The sequence below is a fragment of the Acartia tonsa genome, chromosome 2 (genome assembly GCF_053477335.1).
Source record: "Acartia tonsa isolate MP-2025a chromosome 2, ASM5347733v1, whole genome shotgun sequence".
NCBI classification, from domain to species: domain Eukaryota; kingdom Metazoa; phylum Arthropoda; class Copepoda; order Calanoida; family Acartiidae; genus Acartia; species Acartia tonsa.
In genome coordinates this window covers 55416913-55439157 of record NC_137261.1, presented here as the reverse complement: position 1 = coordinate 55439157, position 22245 = coordinate 55416913, and the positions used below count along the sequence as shown (strand labels likewise).

Genomic DNA, 22245 nt, shown 5'->3' with positions numbered 1-22245 from the left:
AAGAATCAAAGCACAAAATAGATTATAAATATTGAGTGATTGTCTATTGTAGTATGGCCGACAGACCAACCCAAAAAGTAAACTATATACTGGATGCTCGTTGATGCATTGAATATTCACCAAAAATTTTACCTTTCTATCTTGAATAGAAGCTGAGAAAATCATGTTTCCCCTAAAACTATTTCATACAGTCGAACAGACATACTTACGTACCTTTAGAATAATAAAGTAGCTTCGCTACTAAAAACAAGACTTCATGTGGAAGTGATGTATTACCAGATTTTGCTGTTAGTAAAAGAATTAGAAACAAATGTATTTTACAATGTTTTTGCACCACCCATTACTAAATTAAACAAGGATAAAAGTAGCAAGAATAGCTTAACAAATAATAAATAATTAAATAAAAAACCTCACAAATATGTAAAAATATAACATAGTAAGTTAGAAAAAATATGGAGGGAGGGGACATCGGACTGTAAATTTTACTAGTACCAAAGTTGAATAAAAACTTTTCTCATTCGTTGGAATGGAAACTTGGTTGGTATGAACAAACCAGATGTGTCCAAACTCTTCCATTAATTTCATAAATCTACAGAAAAGGCAATTTTATTTTTCAAAATTTTTATTGTATACATTAATGTATCGCATAATTTCTTTTCCCCTAAGATCCCTCGAAAAAAAGAAAAGGAAAAATAAGACTGATGTGAAACTGCACTGTAAAGTTGCAGAGAGAGAGAGAGAGAGAGGCGACACTATTACACTAGTCCCCAAAGTTTTGTATTATCGTTTTCTTATTCGTTGGCTTAACAACTTTAAGGACACTAGTAAATTTTGATTGGTTGATTCATTATGTTGAGTGTTCAAGCATCTCAACCACTAATTACAGAAGGGATAATTGAGTGTATCATCATTGGGGATGTACATCAATTTATTTGCCATTGTCTTATCCCTTTAGATCCCTGCCAAAGCTGTATTGTAATGTTGTCAGCATGGAGTAAACAGTAGAGGATAAGAGTATTTATAGAAGTGCTACGCACACAAAAACTAGTCTTTCAAAAGTTGATCTTTCTTGTCAAGTTAAAGTTCTTTTTATAAAAAACTAAACTAAAATACATTATTAATATCTTCTTAAAGAAGGATGAGAACATTCTATGCTAAACAATTTAAACATTAGCACAAATGCACATTATCAATTACATAATATCAACAATTTTATTATCCTATCATTAACCACTGAACCGATTGATTTCTCTACTTACGTGAAGCCCTAAAGTCACAACCGCTATTTATAGATATTAATAATAACGAAAAATATTTCATGAAATAAAGACAAAATATTAGGTAGTAATAGTTATTCATCACATCGTATTATAGACAGATTTCCGCGGATATTTAAATGGAAAATTATAAGATTTTGTTAGCGCCGAGGGGCCGAAGGCCCGAGTCAACAAAATGGTATTAATTTTATGATTTTTATTTCATTATTCTTGGAAAGATGTCTGTAATACAATGCAATATATGATTTTTCAGTATAGCTGAGAACCGGCTCTAATCCAAAGGATAATAATCGGTTTCAAAGCCTTCTAGAAATGAATATATTTTTTTTCCTTGGGATAGAAAAATGAATGTTATGATGTTCAATTAATCCTTACATTAGCTAGATCATTTATAATTTATCATGTTATCAATAGAATATTAATGATTTTTTTTCATTGAACAAATATGTGTCATTATTATGCTTTAGAAAATAAGCGAGAATTGATTTTTTTTCCATGGCCTATTTCTCTTCGGGGGGTCCATATCGGTCCAGCTGTTACGAAGATCTTGACCTTCACATACAGTTACACTGACAGACAAACGTACTGTTTGTTACTTTTTTATCTAGACAAAGTGTCTCAAAAAATCAGCCCTGTGACGTTATAAAAATGAGGGATTATCCATCTCTTTTTTAGGGGTTTTCTTTCTCACTTCTCCTCTAATCTCCCTCATTTTTATGACGTAACATGGCTGATTTTTAAGACACATTGTCCTGCTTCCTGCACAGGGATAAAAATTAAATTCTCAGTTCTTTCATTTGTTGTAAGAGAAGAAATGGGCGTGCATGTCTAATTCAATATAATCATTTTCTTGGGGTAGGGACAGGTATTTAGGATAATTCAAAAAGTAAAAAGTGCACATAATGAAGTTGATTAAAGTCCCTCCACAATTTTGACGTCATACGTTAGAATAGCCATTGAGAGGCCAGTATACACTATAATTGACCAATATGGTTGTAATTGACCAATGGTAAGATTAAAATTTATGCTGGCCTTTCATTTGTTATTGTATCCCCAATGATTAGACACACAATTACCCCTTCTATAGATTAAAAATGGTGGTTGAAACGTTTGAACACTCAACTTCATGTACCAACCAATCAAAAGTCACACAAGTAGATTTAACTTAATTTTCTTGTGATGATTCCCAAAACCATTTCACATCTAGTTTTCTGTTTTTCCTAATATTTAATTTTCTAGGCAATTAAATTTTTTTTTATGAAATATAAGAAAAATCAGGCAATTAAATCTATATCTACCTGTAAAATTTTAGCAAATTATTGAGCCTCGCAACTTATCACTGCGAATTTTAAAAGAAAAAAAGTTGACCCTTAAAATTCCACCTTGAAGTGATACTTTTCTAATAGTTTATAGTCCACTAAGTCGTAAGCAGTAAAAATTAAAATCCATTAAGTCCCTTCTAACGAGATATTGGCAACTTTTTGCACACATTTTCGCAAACGGCAATTATTTCCTTTATTTGGAGTTTTGGTTAATAACATTTTCATAAAAGTTTTCAGTAATAATCATTTAAGATCCATTGTTGAGAAGAAATGACTGAAAAAAGTGTGTTTCCATGCAAAATAAGCTTAAAATCTAATGATTTTAAAAATTAGCGATTTAATAGTAAAAAAAAATTTTTTTAACTTTTTGATAGCCTGAATATGTTTAATTTAGTTTTTTTTATATAATCTATTCTTTAAAAAGACAGGCATATTCTTTCAGATTTGAAAAAAATTAAAAAAATTAAAAATCGGAATTAATCAAAATTAATCTATAGCCTTTAAAAAATACTTTTGATATTTTTAACCTATATAATCAATAAAATCAATGGAAAATAAAATATTTTTATAAAACAAACTTTTGGAAAAGGTTTAAGATAACTTCATAAAAGTAGCATTTAAGTAGAATATTTTTCTTGTCTTTTAAAAAAATGCAAATTAAACATAGTTAACGACTATTTAATTAGCAAGAATGGTAATAAAATATTTCAATAACTGCTTAAACCTTTTTGTGGCCATGTTATTTACTTAAACAGAAAATCTATTTTGTCAGAATTATAAAAATAATGAACTATTTTCAAAAAAGCTTGCAAAATAAACGTAATTTTATCAAACTTCCTCACAGTTTATAGAGGGTATTGTTGTAAAATGTTAATTATCAAAATAAAATCTTCAATTTACAACGTTTAAAACACCTAAAAGTAAATTCTAAGCAAAATTAGATTTATTTCCTAGATTTAGAGTAGCTGCGCTACTTAAAAAAACATCTAGTATTAAAACCAATCAGCTGATCAAATTGCTATAGACATTATTTGTTGGGTTGTTATTAACTGAAACATTTATTTTCTTTTTAATTCTAAAACGATGCTTGCCATGCTAAAAACGCTACGCCCCCAGCAATCATTATGGGCACTAGAATTTAATCCCCTCTATTTTTTAATCTAAGTTTTACAAAAAAAAAACAAGGACCACATCTGTTCAGCGGATAACGAGTTCCTTTGCTAGAGACAGATATACATACATCCCGTTATTTCCATATAAGGACTAGCGGCTACGTACCCTTAAATCCTCTAGGGACACTTGGGGATAGGAAGGGGAGGGAGGGGGGGGGGGGTGGAGAGTCGCAACTACACTTAAGATCATAGTTTTTCAAAAATTTTAGAGGGTTATTTTTTGTTAGGAGCAATTTTTATATTGTGGAGGTACCCTTTCCCAAAATAGTTATAAACATGGCCAGGACATATGTATATAAAGCTTTAATGTAAAGAAAAACCATATCTGTCTAGCAGTTAGCGAGATCCTTTGAGACAAATAGATAAATAGACATCATGTTACTGTTATATAAGGATAAAAATCAAAGACACCCAAGCTTTTTTGGGATTCAAATTTAAAAAAGAGTTATGCGACAGGTTTGTGGGTAAAATGATGCACGGAGTATCAAAATGCAGTTTCACACTAACTTGAAACTTATATTGTGGGATCAGAACAAAAATTTTAGTATTATTTTTTTATGAACATTCTTCTTATTAATATTTTTGACAAACTGAATTTGTGATATATTTTTATTCATGAAAGTACCCCCTTGCAAAAATTTCAGAACAAACTAACATGCTAAAATTTATTGGGTTATACTTTGATCATTGTCAAAATAAAACATTTATGACAACAACCATTAGTAGCAAAGCACAAAAAATCTTGTAATGGTCAAATGCACAAAGTGATAGCAGATGTTAAGTTTTCTTAACAAATACAAATGAGAGGAGAGAATATGTAATATGTCTTTTGAAGCATGACCAACAGACAGACAAAAAGGCATTGTAAAGAATAAATGTCAAAAGAATCTTCACTGAATATTTCAGCTGTCTCCAATAAGACCTAAGAAAATTACATTTTCCCCTTAGTGTTACGGACTAACTAACACACAGAAAAAGTGAATTATAGAGTAGCTTCACCACTAAAGATTTGATTCTGAATAGTATTAGCTCAAACACCCCCTCACTCCTAAACAAAGCAGCTTCACATTGCTGAAATCTAATATGAATTATCATAAACATTAACAGTCCTTTTAAAGAAGATTGTAATTATAGAGTAGCAGCACTTAACTACTTAACTATAATTAAAGAAGAAAGTTATTTGTAGATACAAATTTATTTAAATATGCTCTGATGAAAATTCAATTGTAGCTCTCAGTAGAAAATAAAATATTAATAAAAAATAAAATAAAGGCAGCTGTTAGTAATATTTAAGTAAAAAAGGACCTAAAAACAAAGGTTGTTAAATAAAAGGATGAAGAAAGCGAAAATTTACTTTGACTCACTTATAGTCGGAAATTTATTATCAAACACGGGACATACACAGAAATTTTAAGACCTCTAGCTCTAATAGTGGCTCAGATAATAGGGGAGGGGGCGTCGAACACCACCCTCTTCACCCCCGACCGATAAAGATGCGGCAAGGGGCCCGACTGTTAAGAATTAAGTAAATTATACAATATGACATTTAGTCAAATTTCAAACAAATATTTTTTCATTAATTCATTTATAAAAATCAATATTATAAATATGAACTCACAAAGAGACGTTGTATGTTATCATAATACATTTAGTCTGCTATGTAAAACAAAACAAATTTTTTTCTTCTTTCATTGCAGGGATGATTCTGGTACAAAAAAAACAAAAAAAAACAAATTATTTTTAATTTGATTTGATATTACCGTACAATATTTTTTTATATACATATTTTAAGAAATATATTCATAACATCTTCACCTGTCATAAAGACGACATATAAAATCAACATCCTGATAAGGATATTAGAGTTTATGTTAAAAATTTTCAAATTCATTTTATGCTTAAGAAGGAACGAGAAGGAATTGAATCTCAACATTAACTTGTTATTTTGCTTGTATATTTATCATATTTGTTTACAGTTTATTGGTAAAGTTTGGTAATACTTTATTTCGAGTCTATCATGCAGTGTTATGTATGTTGTCATCCATTAATTTTTGAATTCTTATCCCTCCCCAAAATTTGTAGCTCGACTACACCCTTTCAATCTTAACATGTGATGAACTGAAAATAGTTGCCGAATGTGTACGCAGTTTCCTGGGTGTTTCCTCATCCTAGCTCAATATTTACTACTAGCTACAAATCTTCAAACTTCCCTTAAAAAAAATTAAAATTTGAATGTATAAACGATTTATACATTATACATTATAAATTTGAATTTTTTAAATTTTGATTTTTTTTTGAAGTTTGAAGCTTTTTTAGCTAGTAGTAAATATTGAGCTAGGATGAGGAAACACTCAGGAAACTGCGTACACATTCGGCAACTATTTTCAGTTTATCTAACATGTGTGTTCTATTAAGCAAATGGATGTATTATTACTTGGATATTACACCAGTTTTTATGTTCTCTAATAAAGTGAAACTTGCAGTAGGCTTAAATAACGATTCTCCCCTCCTTTACATTACCTCCCCTCCTGCTGCACGAACAAACTCACCATTAAACGAGTTCCATATTATCAAGCTACATTGTCGACAATTTTCCCCCTGTCATAATATTCACGTATATTCTACATCCATTATTGTGCAAGGACATACACAGAACTATTAATTAGGGAGGTGTTGGATTTCATTGAAACAAGGATGACAACATTCATAAAAAGGAAGCCCTGAAACGGTAGGACAAACGAACATTAAGCGTGTCAGAACTGAATAAGCAGATGTTAATGCATATGTCTAAACAGAATTGTAAGTAATTATTTTTGCAAAACTTCTTAAATATAGGATACTGTTTAAGGACATACTTGTATTTTAGGACTTATTATAGAGATACCTCGCTTATAAAATTATACCATGTGATAATAGGTATTAGTATTCCAATATAAGATGAATAAGATAATTATAACATAAAAAAATTTGTTGTCAGCATATTCTAAATGGACATACAGACTTTCTTGTAACGATTATAAAGTTGCTGCACTTCCTAGATTATACCTAATTGTTAGAAGAATCATCATACAAAGTTTTAAATCGATAGGACAATTCTAACCAGTTTAAATTAACGAAAAGAGCTAACTGTTCATGACGGGCGGACAGAACCTAATTTTAGAATAGGTTCACTTTTAATTATCGTCAGTTTATCATTTATAGGACATACGGAATTTACGGTAATGATTATAGAGTTGCTACGTTTTCCAAATTGGACCTAACTATTAAAGTAATCATCATGCATAGTTCAAATTAAAAAAAAAGTTGCTTAAAACTAAGATTGTGTCTTCCTTTAATTATAGATTAAATTTTTCTACTATTATTTTTTTTATTATGATTACTTTTCTATGTCTTTGTAAGTAGCATTTTTTCTTCGTTTGTACGCCTATAATTTTATTATCCTTTTATCGCTTTCTATTTAAATACTGTTATCTAACGGCTTTTTTTTATGATTATTGTAAAACAAACTAACGCTGTTTAAAAGAATAGTCAATCTAATTTTAAATACTTATTAAACATGCATAAATGTATCATAAAATATAATGTGCATAACTTAAGTACCTATTTTAAACAGGGATCTAAAGGGATAATAATGTAATTGGATATCCACTATAAAAGTTGATTAATTAGTATTCATCTCAAATGAAAAGCAAAATACCCCTTCTGTAGATTAGAATTTTTAGGTGAAAAGTTTGGGCACTTCTAGTTTGGAACCAACAAATTAAAATTCAATAAAAGTACTCAAAGTTTTGAGCCAACGAATGTGATAAAGTGTTTATAAAACTTTGAGTACCAATAAATTAAAGCCCAATTCCCTTCCCTTCCTTCTTTAAAAAAATACCTGTAATATTTTCTTATTTTATAACACTTTTTAAATTGGTTGAAGTTTGCACAACTGTTAGTGGTTCTGCAACCGCATTTATTTTTGGCCAAAGCGTCGGGATACCGAAAATTTCAACGAAACCGACAGTCTTTCCAAACAGCCGTCTTAATTTTCAGTGGAAGCCGCAGCCGAGCCGAAATCCTTTTATTTTTACTAGTTTTATTGCACCCAGAAAGGTAGGGGACACCAGACTATAAATTACACTAGGACTAACAGTTTTAAGTCCACGTTTTCTTACTTGTTAACTCTAAAACGTTGGGTACTTTTATTGAATTCTAATTGGTTGGTTCCGAACTAACAGTGTCTAAATGTTTCAGCCTATAATTTTATTATACAGAAGTGTAATTATGTTGATCATTATTGGGGATGTATATTGTAAATTAATTTATCATCCATTGTCTTGTCCCTTTATACAATCCTATTTTATGCCTTTCTTCTACTATTCTAGCATCTTTTATAATACATTTATTAATAAAAATGTGCTGAAATTTGCAAAATCTTTAGAAAATCTGCGAACATTGTAAAAAGCAAAGTTATTGGTTTGGGCATTTTATTATTTATATTTGCAATTTTGTTTTCGAAGTTTGCAAAAACAACTGCATCTTGTTTATTTTTGTGTCCTCTTAACAGAAAAGATTTTCTTTAATTAAGGCGAAAAGGTTTATTAATTAGATTTAAAGAAAATAGCTTAAAAATAGCCTTAACAAAACAATTGTATTTTTGTTTTTAATTGAGGCATATGTGCGGCTCTGAGCCAGGCTAATTTCCTTTTAACACTAGCTAGACCCGTGTATTGTTCCAAGATATTGATTGTGTATTTTTATATTAAAGTAAAACAATAGAGGGGGAAGAGGTTAAATAAATATAAGTTCCTACGCGAACCCTTCGCAGACTTTTAATTGGGTCTTTGGTTCTCCAAACACAGCCAAGTCACTACTAAAGAGCAGAAAGCAATTTGCTAGCAGACGAAAACACTGTATCCATTTAGTCTTCTGGGTTATACATCTAAACGTAATACATTTATTGTTTTTATTTCAGGTTGACCTGACACTAGTAAGAAAATGGAAAAAATAATGGACGATCTGGATGATGCCATCTTCAACAAGGTAAAATAGAATTGTCCAATTCATTCAAAACTTTTTTTATTTATTTTTTATTATTTGCCTCAACGACATTGACGTATAAATTATCAATAAAAAAATTGGAATAAGAATTTTATAATAATAAATTTATTTTTATATTAAAGGACATCATTTTTTTGTTGGCTTTATTTATAACAAGGATGACAACATCCATAAAAGCGAAGCACTAAAACGGTAGGACAAACGGACATTAACACTTGTATAGTGTTAGAACTTAATTATCACAATATAAATTTATAAGAGTCAAAGCAAAATTGTAAGTAAATTTGTTGAAAAACTGCTTGATACAGGAAATTTTTTTTGGACATACTTACATTTTTAGGACTTGATTATAGAGTTGCTTCGCTTAATACATTATACTTTGTTGTCCCAGGAATCAATATACCAAAAATCAGATCAATCCGATGATTAGATCACATAAAAATTTGTTGTTAAAAAAGTAAAAAAATCAACATGTTTAAAATGGACGTACGGACATTTTGGTAATGATTATAGAGTTGCTACGCTTTCTAAATCGTACCTAATTACTAAAGGAATCACCATGCAAAATTTGAAATCGATAGGACAATTCTAACATGCCTAAATTAACGGAAAAAGCTATCCGTTACGGACGTACGGACGTACGGACGGACGGACGGACGGACGTACGGACGTACGGACGGACCGACCCTAATTATAGAAAAGCTTCGCTTTTAAAAAAAACATGGGGGCTTGAAAAACACTTGATGTTACTTTACAATAAAAAATCAGGGGAATAAGAATTAACCCATTCATCTTTTTTTTGTGTGTGTGGTGTGTGTGGCGTGTGTGTGTAAAAGTGTGTATGTGAAAAAAAGGCTTACTTAGTGTGAAAAAATTGAGATGGGGTTATTCTTGGGTCAGATTTTGTACAGCACATATTTTGTTTTACTAATATTGTTTGTTAAAAAGACACTAGCGGCTGCTCCCCTAATATTTAGGAACTTTGTATACAAAGGGGTAAGATAGGGAAGGAAATAAGAAAAGACTATCCTAGGACTCTAATCTAAAAAACAAAATAGCCTAAAACCATCAGGGGACAAATGTGAAGCTTCCCTTACATAATAACCTTAATTGGTCCAGTAGCTTTCAAAATCCTAAGAAACAGACAAAAAAACCTTACTACTTTATACAATAGGATGAATAAAGACAAAGAGATTCACTTAGAGTTTTAGAAGCAGTATTGTAGTGTTCATTTGCCAATGTACTTTTTAAACTTACTTTTAATGTACTTTTCTCGATCTACTGGGTGTCTGTCATCAGGAGATTAGTTGATGCTTGAAACCTTTTTTTCTTCAAGTACTCAACATCAAAGTGGTGTTCCATCACTTCCGCTTATTGTCTGTCCAGTGTTTTTTATATTCGCAATTAGACAATAAATTAAATAAGATGTTAAATGATTAAAGGAAGCAAAGGCAGGTATCTTAAGGGATAATGCATCGATGTATTCCCATATAATTTTAAATAAAATTACCCCTTCATTAGATTTAAATCAGTAATTAGCAGTATAAATGCTTATACATTTATAGTTTGGAACCAACAAATCAAAGTTCAATGAAAGTCTAATAAGTTTTTTAAGCCAACGAATAAGACAGCGTTTTTATAAAGCTTTGGGGACCAGTATGTCCTAGGGGAAGAAGCAGTTTTTGCATTAATAATCATTTTTCTGATGGTTTGAAAATGTCAAACATTTTGTGGATGATATGTGACACCCACCTAAGTTAATGGGGGCACCCTTACATGTAAGAAAAAAGTGTCAACATTACTTATTTTGAAAGAGAGGTGCCAATAACCCTTTAATCCTTAATAAGCTTTAAAAAGATGAAGATTTTATTTGGTAATGATAGATAAAGTAGGTTTAAACAAGGATAGCAACATACATAAGTAGTAAAGCTTAAAAAAAACAAGGGACAATAATTTCCGTACTATAAATTAGATAGCAGCTGAGAAAGAGAGATTCCTATTGGTCAGTAAAATAATAAAAAATCTAACAAAACAGCTGTTAAAATAAAAATTTCACAATACATAAATCTTCATAGCATTACCGACGGACCGACATTGATCAAAGAAATCTTTATACAATAAAATCTGACTTCTATCTTCAATAGAAAATCAGGTTTCCCATAAAAGTTTAGACATTCAGAATTTTATAGAGAGCTTTTATGTGTGCCTACCTAAAAATATGATTCTGTTACCAAATATAATTTTTAGAAAAATGAAAATTGAAAAAATAGGAAAGTGGAGGTAGTCTACTAAAATATTGGATTCTTCTTAAAGAAGTAAAATAAAATGTCATTTAATTTCCCTTCTTCTTTATAATTAATCAGCTCTTGAATTCCAAGGAGTGAGGGGACATTGGGCTGTTTAATACACTAGTCCCCAAAGTTTTATAATAACGTTTTCTTAATCGTTGGCTTAACAACCTTGGGAACTTCATTGATTGATTGGTTCATTAAGTTGATTGTCCAAAAGTTTCAACTACTAATTGTAATCTACAAAAGGGTAATTTTGTGTATAATTATTTGGGATGTAAATAAATTATGCCTTTAGATCCCTGTTGAATTCATATATTTATATATTAAAAAAATAATTATACTTAATAAAAGTATCTAAAGTTTTTAAGCCAACGAATAAGATAACAGTCCAATTCCTCCACCCTCCCCCACCCCATCATTACGATCTACTTTTCTATGTATCTATTATAAAACTGTATTATAATCGGACTTTAAGCACATTTTTTTGCAAATAAATCTAAACATACATTGTTCATGATTTTAAGTAGATTTTATAACTAGAATTAAGAATTATGTTAATGCTTACTGCTCAGTGCATTAATTGCATAATAACAAGGATGACAAACAAACATCAAAGCTAAAAAATCAGATAATTGGACCAAATTATGTTTAATCGTACAAGAATTTAACTTTAAAAAACACTAATAGATATATAGCGCGAGTGTAAATATGTTTAAAAAGTCAAAAAAGTTTTAAGACGATTGAAAATAAAAACATTATTTTTTGAAATATATAGGTACATGGCCGGCCTGTACAAAGATGTTAGTTTGATAAAGTAGCGATGGATTGAGATGGATCAATAGCTTTTAAAACTTTTAAAAAGCTAGTTAATTAAACAATAATTGATTATGACAAAATTAGTTTGCTTAAAATGAACGTAAGAATTGAATGAGGGTTGACCGACCTACTGGCCACCAAATGTAGCAAGCTTCGCTGTTAGTAACTTTGACAAATATCAAATATCCAGATTTACAAGATTAGGAAACACAAATGTCTTCAAAGATACGATTCTGGATTTTAAAAACGATATAATTTTCCTATGACAGACACCCAGTAGGGTAAAAAAGTACAAGGGAAAATATCCATAAAGTACTGCAAGAATAAAGTATAGATGTATACCTGTTTGACGGATTTTAGTGTCTGATTTACAATCTATGGTATTAAATATATTACATTGTAATTTCTTTTTAAAATTAAAGGGTTTATTCAGGGAAAAGGGAATGTGATTCTGACAAACAATTCTGAGTGAAAATTTCCACTAAACCTCCTTACCTTTTTTCTTCACTTCTTACCCACTTCCCTGTCAGTTACACGAAAAAAACAAGTTTAACTGCAACTTTACTCTAACAAAGTATCTAAATTTCAGCAATTTCAAATGGAATTAGTTGGCTGAATAGCAGCCACTGGGTTTATTGTATCTAATTGATTAGGTAGGGTTATTTTTATTTAGTTTGCCGAATTATTCTGTCTAAATCTATCACAACCGCATTTTTTTTTATTTGGACGGATAGCTCTATCTAATTGACCATCTAGTGTAACAAATCTATTATTTTAGGATTCTGACTATGACGTATCCTCCGTAGTACCTTCAGCAATGAACCTGGACATCTAGGTTTACAAATCTATTATTGTAGGATTCTGACTATGACGTATCCTCTGTAGTACCTCCAGCAATGAACCTGGACATGAGCTTGAAGCCTCTAGATGATCTGGCCAATGACATCATTGAGAAAGTCACAGATACTGGTGTTAAAATGGTAAGTTCTTTTCTCGTATTCGTTCGAATCCGGTGGATAGGAACCGGTTCTCATCCATACGAAAAAACTATGTCTAGCATCGTATTATATCCAGTTTTCTACGAATATAGAAATGTACAATCATAAGATTAAAACCAGTTTTTTTAGCCGGAGCCTTCGGCACCTCGGGGCTAAAAAACTGGTTTTAATCTTATAATTGTACATTCTATATCCGCGGAAAGCAGTTTATAATACTATACGAGAAATAACTATTTTTAGGTAGTTTTCTTCTCAAAATGTACCAATCGAGACATGAACCCTGTCATCTTATTTTTTTAGATAAATTGAAAATAAATTGTGGAGGGGGGGGGGGGGGTGGTTGTTTCTTTCTTTCTATGCCTAGGCCTTACCCCTATGGGGCTAACAAGTATCCAATGTAACCTAACCTGAACTAAATTGATAGATAAATAAACAAAAAACTACTCCCTTTATAGAAAAACGTTTGAAATAAGGAAGGGTATTTTCGACTTTTAATAGATATGAACTCATATAAAGAGTGGGTTATATATTTATATAGCTACCTATCTACTAAGCTACCTAAATATACACTCTACTTTTTACTCCCCATTCTTTGATGATGTTTTGCACTAGGATTAAACTTTTGATCCGTAGGTATTTCTAACAACCTAAATAGGTAATAAGATTATTTTTTATGATTTTATTTCTTGTTAAAAAGTTGTTACTATCAGATATGACATGAATTTTTATATGGCAGTTGTCCGTAGATACGAAAATAGAAAATAGAGGGTTATAGGTAAGAAAAGCCAAAAGATGAGGCTGACAACTAATCCTTTGATTTTTATTTACGTCCTCGTAGACAACTTTAGTAAACCCTATGTGAGATGCTATTTAATCAAGTCTTAGAACCGGTTTGTATCCGGCGGAAATGAATGAGATTCGTGTCCGTGATTGAGGAATTTTCCCAAGTTGTTCTAGGCCTCATGTTAATATATATGTATAGGTCTATCTGATTTTCTAACCCTTGCCAACTTCGTTATTAGTAGCGAAGCTACTCTATAATTAGATATTTCCGTCTGTCTGTTAGTTTCTCAGCTCCCAACTAAGCCGACTGATCTCTTGGATGAATATGCATATTTTTTATCTAGCTTACTTGGTCCGTTAGTCTGTTGGTCATAATACAGGAGATTTGCTTTTATAAAATTATATAAACATTTCTATTTATTATAACGTTATGGCCACTGAACATCTTTTTTAAAACACTATTTGTATGTTAGTCTTTTTTTGTGCTACTTATGGATGTTGTCATCCTTGTTTATTATAGTCCAAGAATATATTATGTTATATATGTATATCTTTATATGGGTCAAGATCATATTGTGGACACGACTTTAGTTATTTTAACAGCGTAGCTACTTAATACTTAGGGCCTCTCCGTCTGTAAATGAATATATTATTATAGTAGCAGCTGCCACTAGAGGCCTCTAGGAGCACGTAAAATGTTTTCTTTTCAATCTATGATAAGATTAAATGTTTACCAAAAATTATCCGCTTTGCAGCGCTTTATATATTTTTTAAAATTTTTGGTGATTTCTCCTGGGAGTGTGGTGGTGCCCTAGCACCTTCCCAGGACCTACCAGAAGCTACACTGTAAAGGAGAACCATATCGGTTTAGCGGTTAGCAAGATCCTTCGGTACAGACATATAAACAGAGATCCTATTACTTTATTTTAAGAATTAAATACCTAAACACAGATAAGAACTGATTGCTTTTTTGCTTAACTATTTTACATTTAATTTAAACTCTAACAAGGATGACAACATCCATAAAAGCGAAGCTCTGAAATGGTATGACAGACGAACATTAACTCTTGTGAAGTGTCAGAACTGAATATACAAAATATAAATACATATGTTTTGACAAATTTATACGTAAATTTGTTGCGAAACTTCTTAAATACCGAATTCTGTTTAAGGATATACTGACATTTTAGGACTTGATTAAAGAGATGCTTCGCTTATATTATTGTACCTTATTGTAATAGGAATCAGTTCTCCAAAAATCAGATCAAGCGGATTATTATATCCCCAAAAATTTTTTGTTAATAAAGTTAAAAATTAACATGTTTAAAATGGACGTACGGACATTATGGTAACGATTATAGAGTTGCTACGCTTTCTAAATCGTACCTAACTCCTAAAGGAATCATCATGCAAAGTTTGAAGTCGATAGAACAATTCTAACATGCCTAAATGAACGAAAAAAGCTATCCGTTACGGAAGGACGGACGGACGGACGGACAAACCGACCCTAATTATAGAAAAGCTTCGCTTTTAAAAATGTCTGTTTTAAATACATTGTTCATTTTTTGTCATCTATATAGAAATATTATTCCTTGTTTAGTAGGTATATCAAAAATAAAAATATCTTTTTCATTTTCTGGAAAAAATATTTTTTTTCAGACATCTTATTTATACAATATTTTCACACTTTCATAAATTTTTCTCTGCGTATAAAGGTATAATATTAGATAAAATTTATAATCTTTAGGTTGAAACTACTTATCTCGCCCCCAGCATTAGAGTAAAACACTAGAGGGAGAAAGGGTTAAATAACTGTATCTCCACATCCAACCACCTGGTGCAACCTTTCCATTGTGTCATTAAAAATCAACCAATGGTATCGCTTATATTACCACAGCCAAGTAGCAGAAAATAATTTAGAAGCAGACGAAAGAGTTCTTTGAAAATAAGAGGGAGGTAGTTGTCTGTATATACATCTATACTAAAGATCTATTCCCCCAGCTACTAGGGGAGGGCAAGGGAGATCAGATTTATAGTCTAAAACCACCCGAAGCCATTTATTTTGCTGAAGAGTAAAGCCCATTTGGACCAGCTTTAGACTTCTTACAGATTACAGTAGTTAACCAGTGATTAGGGAAGATTCAAATAGTTCCCAGTCATGGGATGGGTTTAGGCTATATTATAACACCTTCTAATTTACTTCCAATATGGAGAATTTTGATTCTATTGTATAGCAGCCGCTAATAATTTCAATATGAGATTTCGAATAATTTTTAACTCTATGTTTAATATATTTATTATGTGGCCAATATACTATAAAAAGAGGTATGTTTAAGATTGATTCAAAACTCCCAGAGAGGGAGGGGACATTGGACTGATAATTACACTGGTATCCAAAGTTTTACAACCGCATTATATTATTTGATATTTTAAAAACTTGGGGTTCTTAATTGGTTGGTTACAAATTGGTAGTAATTCTTTTAACCAATAATTTTAATCTACAGAAGGGTTAATTTGTGTATCAACATTGGGTTTTTACGTTCATTTATCGGCTATTGTCTTATCTCTTAAGATCCCTGGACTCTTCCCATTCAAAACAACATTCTCCCTCAATATTTGTTTACATTTGCAAAATTTTAAGTCAAGCAAAAAGCTGTCTTTATTTTGTAATAATATTTATACTTTTATCCACATTAGATCAATAAATAGGCCATAATATGAAACAGTTTCATGATATTTAATTTTAAAATTGTGTTATGAAATGAATAAATTAGTGAGAAAAATGCCTAAAGTAAAATTCTTTTCTGATTGTTTATTTATTTTTGAGGCCTCTGTATATACTTGCTAAGAAATTCTTAAGGATCGGCATCCGCTCATTTATATGACGAATTAATTTGAAAAAAGGAAGGATCATGGAAAGAAAACGAAGTTGCGGTTTTCGTCGCATTTACACAGTAGCTTTTTTCCTATTTCTAGCTCCTGCGGGGTATATTTTCTAACCCTCTTAGGGCAATCATTAACATTTACTTAACCTAACATAACCTAAAATAACCTTTCAAAAGCTACTGGGAAAATCCTAGGAAACCCGCAACTTTTTTTCTTTCCATGACCCAAAAGGGCAGCTTGATATAACTAACATTGACAAACATATACCAGCTAAAAATTTTAATTATGTCATTTAATAAGCTTAAGTACAAGATATTTGATGTTAACATACGTTTTCTGACTTGAATATAGAGAGGTTACGTTTTCTAAAGTGTACCTAACTATCTCAGTTATAAACATGCTGAGTTTAAAATTGATATGACAATTATAACATGCTTACATTAATGATAAGAGAGGTCCCTTACGGACGAACGGAACCTTATTATAAAAAAAGCTTTTTTAGGCACTTGGTTAGTAATCTATTTTTAAATAATTGGCGGATTCGGTTGCGGATTATACAAAATTAAGCGGTTTGACTGCGGCTGACTGGGGCTATATCTTCCGGGGTCTTATTCTCACTTTCTTACATCAATGAAAAGTAGGCATGAATACATGCATAAACTATTACGTTTAGGCATGTTTTATATCAAACATAATTTTGTACACCTTTTTAAAAAACCAGCAGTTGCGCCCCTATCTTCTAAGAGCATCTAAGAAGGGGGATGCATATCAGCCCTGGTCCTATAAGAAGTTTCACTGAAAAATAGAGACTAGTCCAAAGAATACAAAAATAATAGACATAGATAATAGACACTGATATCCACATTGAAGCTCATTAAGGTGCCTATAAAAAATGACGCCATACAATACAAATAACTAATGATAGGCCAATACACATACTAAATTACCAATGGCAGACCAGTATACATTTGAATTGACCAATAATTGGCCAGTATGACGTCATTTTTTTTATTGTTTCAGCAATATCTACGTACATACCTCTATCTACTATAAATCTAGCTTAATAAAATAGAAATTCTTGAAGAATATTAATTAATATCAAACTAATTAAACAGAAAATCTAATGAGAGAAATACATTTAAATTTTGGAAACAATGTTTTATCTCTGACATTTATGATAATTGATTTCCATCCAACCTTTCAAATTCAGGGTTATTACGGGATAAGAAATTGGACGATAAATTGATGTTCATCATCAATTATGATAAACAAAATTTCCCCTTCTGTAGCTTAATATTTATAGAAACTTTGAAACAAGGCGGTTTGTATTAGGGTTGGGCCGGATATCCGGTTTGGCCGGATATCCGGCCGGTTACAGGATACTGAAACTATCCGGATACCGGATATTCGGCTGCTTTTTACTGCCGGATATCCGGTAGTTTGCCGGATATCGAGCGTTGGCTAGATATCCGGCTGGATACTTGATATTGAAACTATCCGGATACCGGATATCCGGTATCCGGCTAAAAAAGTATTTAGAGGTCATTTAAAAACTAGACTAGTTTTTTTTACAGACCAATGCCCCCACCCTCTCTGTGAACACATGTCAACTTGATAAATTAAATGAAGAAAACTAAATCCATTTGCCAACATAAGAAATATTAGTGAAAACTGTTTTACATATATGGTATACTTTCTATCTATCTTGATTATTTACTAAGATTCCTGTAATGATTCGGTCTGATTGTAACTTTATGTAATTTTATAATCTGAAATTTTTTAGGATTTTTAGGATAGGATAATCATCTAATTTTAATTATTCTTGAATTACCACTACTGAAGTTTTTTGAAAAAGGATGACAACATCCATAAAAGCTAAGCTCTGAAACGGTAGGACAAACAAACATTAACCTTTGAAGAGTGTCAGAACTGAATAATCAGAATTATAGATTATAATTTCGAAACAAATTTATATGTTAATTTGCTGAAAAACTACTTAAATACAGAATACTTTTTATGGACATACTTACATTTTTAGGACTTGATTATAGAGATGCTTCGCTGATAACTTTGTACTTTGTTGTCCTAGGAATCAGTATTCCAACAAGCAGACCAATTTAATACATAAAAATTTGTTGTTAAAAAGTAATATTTTTAAAATGGACGTACGGACTTTTTGGTAACGATTATAGAGTTGCTTTGCTTTCTAACTCGTACCTAACTCCTATAGGAATCATCATTCAAAGTTTGAAATCGATAGGACAATTCTAACATGCCTAAATCAACGAAAAGAGCTATCCGTTATGTACGGACCGATCCTAATTAAAGAAAAGCTTCGCTTTTAAAAAGAAAAACATTAAACAAGACCTTCATAACTAGAAGAGTACATTACTCTCTGTAGAATCAGAGAATTTGTATTTGTTTTCAAGGAAATCTTCATAGAGAGCATAGCATGGCAGCCGCCAAAATTTATGAGAAAAAAAGCAACTCGGCTGCGAGTCAGTTGCGGTTCAGCCATTACTAGCCATTAATTTTCGCTTGGCTGCCGAGCAAAATAATTGAGTTAGAAGCGTATTTAGATGTAGATTTTCAAACAATATAGAAGGGAGTTACGACAATGGCTGCCGAACCCTGATAGTGATGTAGATAGAGAGAGAATATTGAATTTTTAATACTCAGCACTTTAACAAAACAAACACATTTCTTCATACAAAAAAAACTTTTGTTGCTACTCAAAAAAACACAACAAAAACAAGGATGACATCATCTAAAAAAGTGAAGCCAAACAAATCAGATGGACAAACAAACATTGATAATTTTAGCAATGCAATTCAATATACAACATTTTCTGGAAGACTAATGAAAATTCCGCTAACCCAAAATTAGATGAATACCGGATGCTTAATAAGAGCATAGTTGTATTTTAAGACTTGAGCCTAAAAGTCCTATGGAATTCTATATCAAAAATGAGAGATAAATATCTTATAAAAATTGTTGTAATAAAGTTTTAAAAAAATTCTAAATGAACATACAGACATTCTGGTAATCATACTAGAGTTGCAGTCATGTCGAGCCACAATGTTTCAACTTAAACAAGGATGACAACATCCATAAAAGCGAAGCACTGAAACGGTAGGACAAACGGACATTAACACTTATATATTGTCAGAATTAAACAATCAGAATATAAATATATAAGACTCGAAGCAAAATTCTAAGTAAATTTGTTGAAAAACTGCTTTATACATAATAATGTTTATGGACATACCTACATTTTTAGGACTTGATTATAGAGTTGCTTCGCTTATAACATTATACTTTGTTCTCCCAGGAATCAATATACCAAAAATCAGATCAATCGGATGATTTGATCACATAAGAATTTGTTGTTAAAAAAGTTACAAAAATCAACATGTTTAAAACGGACGTACGGACATATTGTTAATGATTATAGAGTTGCTACGCTTTCATAATCGTACCTAACTATTAAGGAATCACCATGCAAAATTTGAAATCGATAGGACAATTCTAACATGCCTAAATTAACGAAAAAAGCTATCCGTTACGGACGGACGGACGTACGGACGGACGTACGGACGGACCGACCCTAATTAGAGAAAAGCTACGCTTCGCTTTTAAAAATGTCTCTTTTGAAACTTTGTGTTTACTTTCCAAAACTTTGCCATATTTTTCACTTTTTGTTTTTCTTTCAAATATAAAATCTGATGAAACAGGACAAAACATCGGGAAACTAAAGGGATAAGACAATGGCCGATAAATTGATTTAATACCCAATGATGATACACAATTACCCCTTCTATAGATTACAATTTGTGGTTGAAATGTTTGAACATTAAACTTAATAATCCAACCAATCAAAATTCATTAAAATTCCCCAAAGTTGTTAAGACAACGAATAAGAAAACATTATTATGAAACTTTAGGGACTAGTGAAATTCACAGCCCAATGTCACCTCCCTCCCTGACAAAACATACAAATTTGTAATATTTGATATGTGAAATATTGATGGCAGATACCCAGTAGTCCGAGAATGTATGCAAGTTTAAAAAGTACTATTTTTGTTTTTTGGAAATCACTGTTTTTTTTTGTACATTTCAAAATGATAGCTGCTGCACCCCTAGCATCTTGGGGCACTGTATTCAAAGAGGGTATAAAATAGCTTAAAACCATCTCAAGACCTAAATCTAGAAATAAAATAGACTAAAACCAGTTCGGGAAATATCAGTCCTGTAGTTATCGAAATCTAAAGCTTTAGACAAAAAATCTTACTTCTGTATATAATAGAATTTGTAAGACTTAAAAGAACTTAAGAATTAGTACTGCACGGAATCATACCATGAATTAGATTGTCATCGGATTATTGATTTGCTTTTTGTTTGTATAAATATATGATTATGCTGGCTAGGCAAACCCATTTCTTATCAGACGGAGACTAGCAACTTTTCTCATGTTTTCAATAGTTATCCATCGCATCGTATTATAAACAGCTTTCCGTTGATATAAAAAATTTGTTTTTTAGCCTCGAGATGCCGATAAAACACACATATCATCCAATTATATAAAGTAATATTGTCTGTAGCTAAAGATGTCGAAAATGGTGGTCCAATAGATTGACTTTTCAGGGAATCTTTATACATGTGTTAAGTGGTTTGAAGCTATTTTCCTGACCTCCAGTGCCCTCCCCTGGATGCTAGGGCCGATTCAACTAGTATTATTTAAAAGCTTAAGATTGCAATTACTAATGAATTGAGATAGTTCTCCAATTAAGGAAAGCTCCACATAGGTCCAGGGATGGTTTTAGGCCGCTTTTCTGCTTTTTCTAACCCTTGGAATACAAGGGGCGCAGCCGCTAATAAATAAATAATTTATATTATTAAACTTTACTTTTAAACAAAAATTTGAACATTAGTTAAATTGAAATTCCTAATATAATTATCTGGTCAATTAGAACCTTTAGATACGAGTAGTCTAAATTAATTATTTCAAATTATAACTTGAAAGAGAATAATTAATGTGCAACACAGGGAGGGAGGGGATAATAGACTGTCTATTAGGGTGGGTCGATTTTGGACATTTTTTTTCTGAGGCCAAAGCGGGGATCTGCACTCAATTTATATAGATATAATACACCTCTGGATGATTGAAAATTTATCCTAAGTCTTAAAACCGCTGACGACCAGACATTCTATTGTATAGCTTTTTGTAAATGGGAGTAAAAAATTTATTAAATCAGAACTATAGCTTCATGGGGCTTCCTGGAAATGCCTTGAGAAGGTGAGTCAGGAACTTTTGTCCGTTTAAAAAAATCTCGTTCCTAGCCTGAGAAAATCTAAAAAACCTCTACAAATTGGACAATTCTCAATAAACCTTAAAATTTTTTGGTTTTTTAGTGATTTCTAAGGCTAGGAACGAGATATTTTGAAACGGACAAAAGTTCCTGATTCAGCCCCTAAAGGCCTTTCCAGGGAGCACCATGAAGCCATAGTTCTGATTCAAAAAATTTTTTGAATGTCGTCTTTGCATACTAATAAGTAATGAATTATATTTTTAAGTGGTCGTGTTCTAAAACTCAATTTTTTAAAATTCTTTTTCGGTCAGAAATGTTTTTAAGGTTAATTTTATCTGTTGCATA

At 31.3% G+C, this 22245-nt stretch overlaps 1 protein-coding gene across 1 annotated transcript in view; it reads left to right on the top strand.

Moving 5' to 3' along the window:
* Nucleotides 1-22245, top strand: part of LOC145312200 (substance-K receptor-like) — a 94319-nt gene that overhangs the window by 47515 nt on the left and 24559 nt on the right. Inside the window, exons 2-3 of the mRNA XM_080151404.1 lie at nt 8732-8799; nt 12782-12904. Coding sequence (XP_080007530.1) covers nt 8755-8799; nt 12782-12904 — 168 coding nt within the window. The 5' untranslated portion in view covers nt 8732-8754. The remainder of the gene's footprint in view (nt 1-8731; nt 8800-12781; nt 12905-22245) is intronic.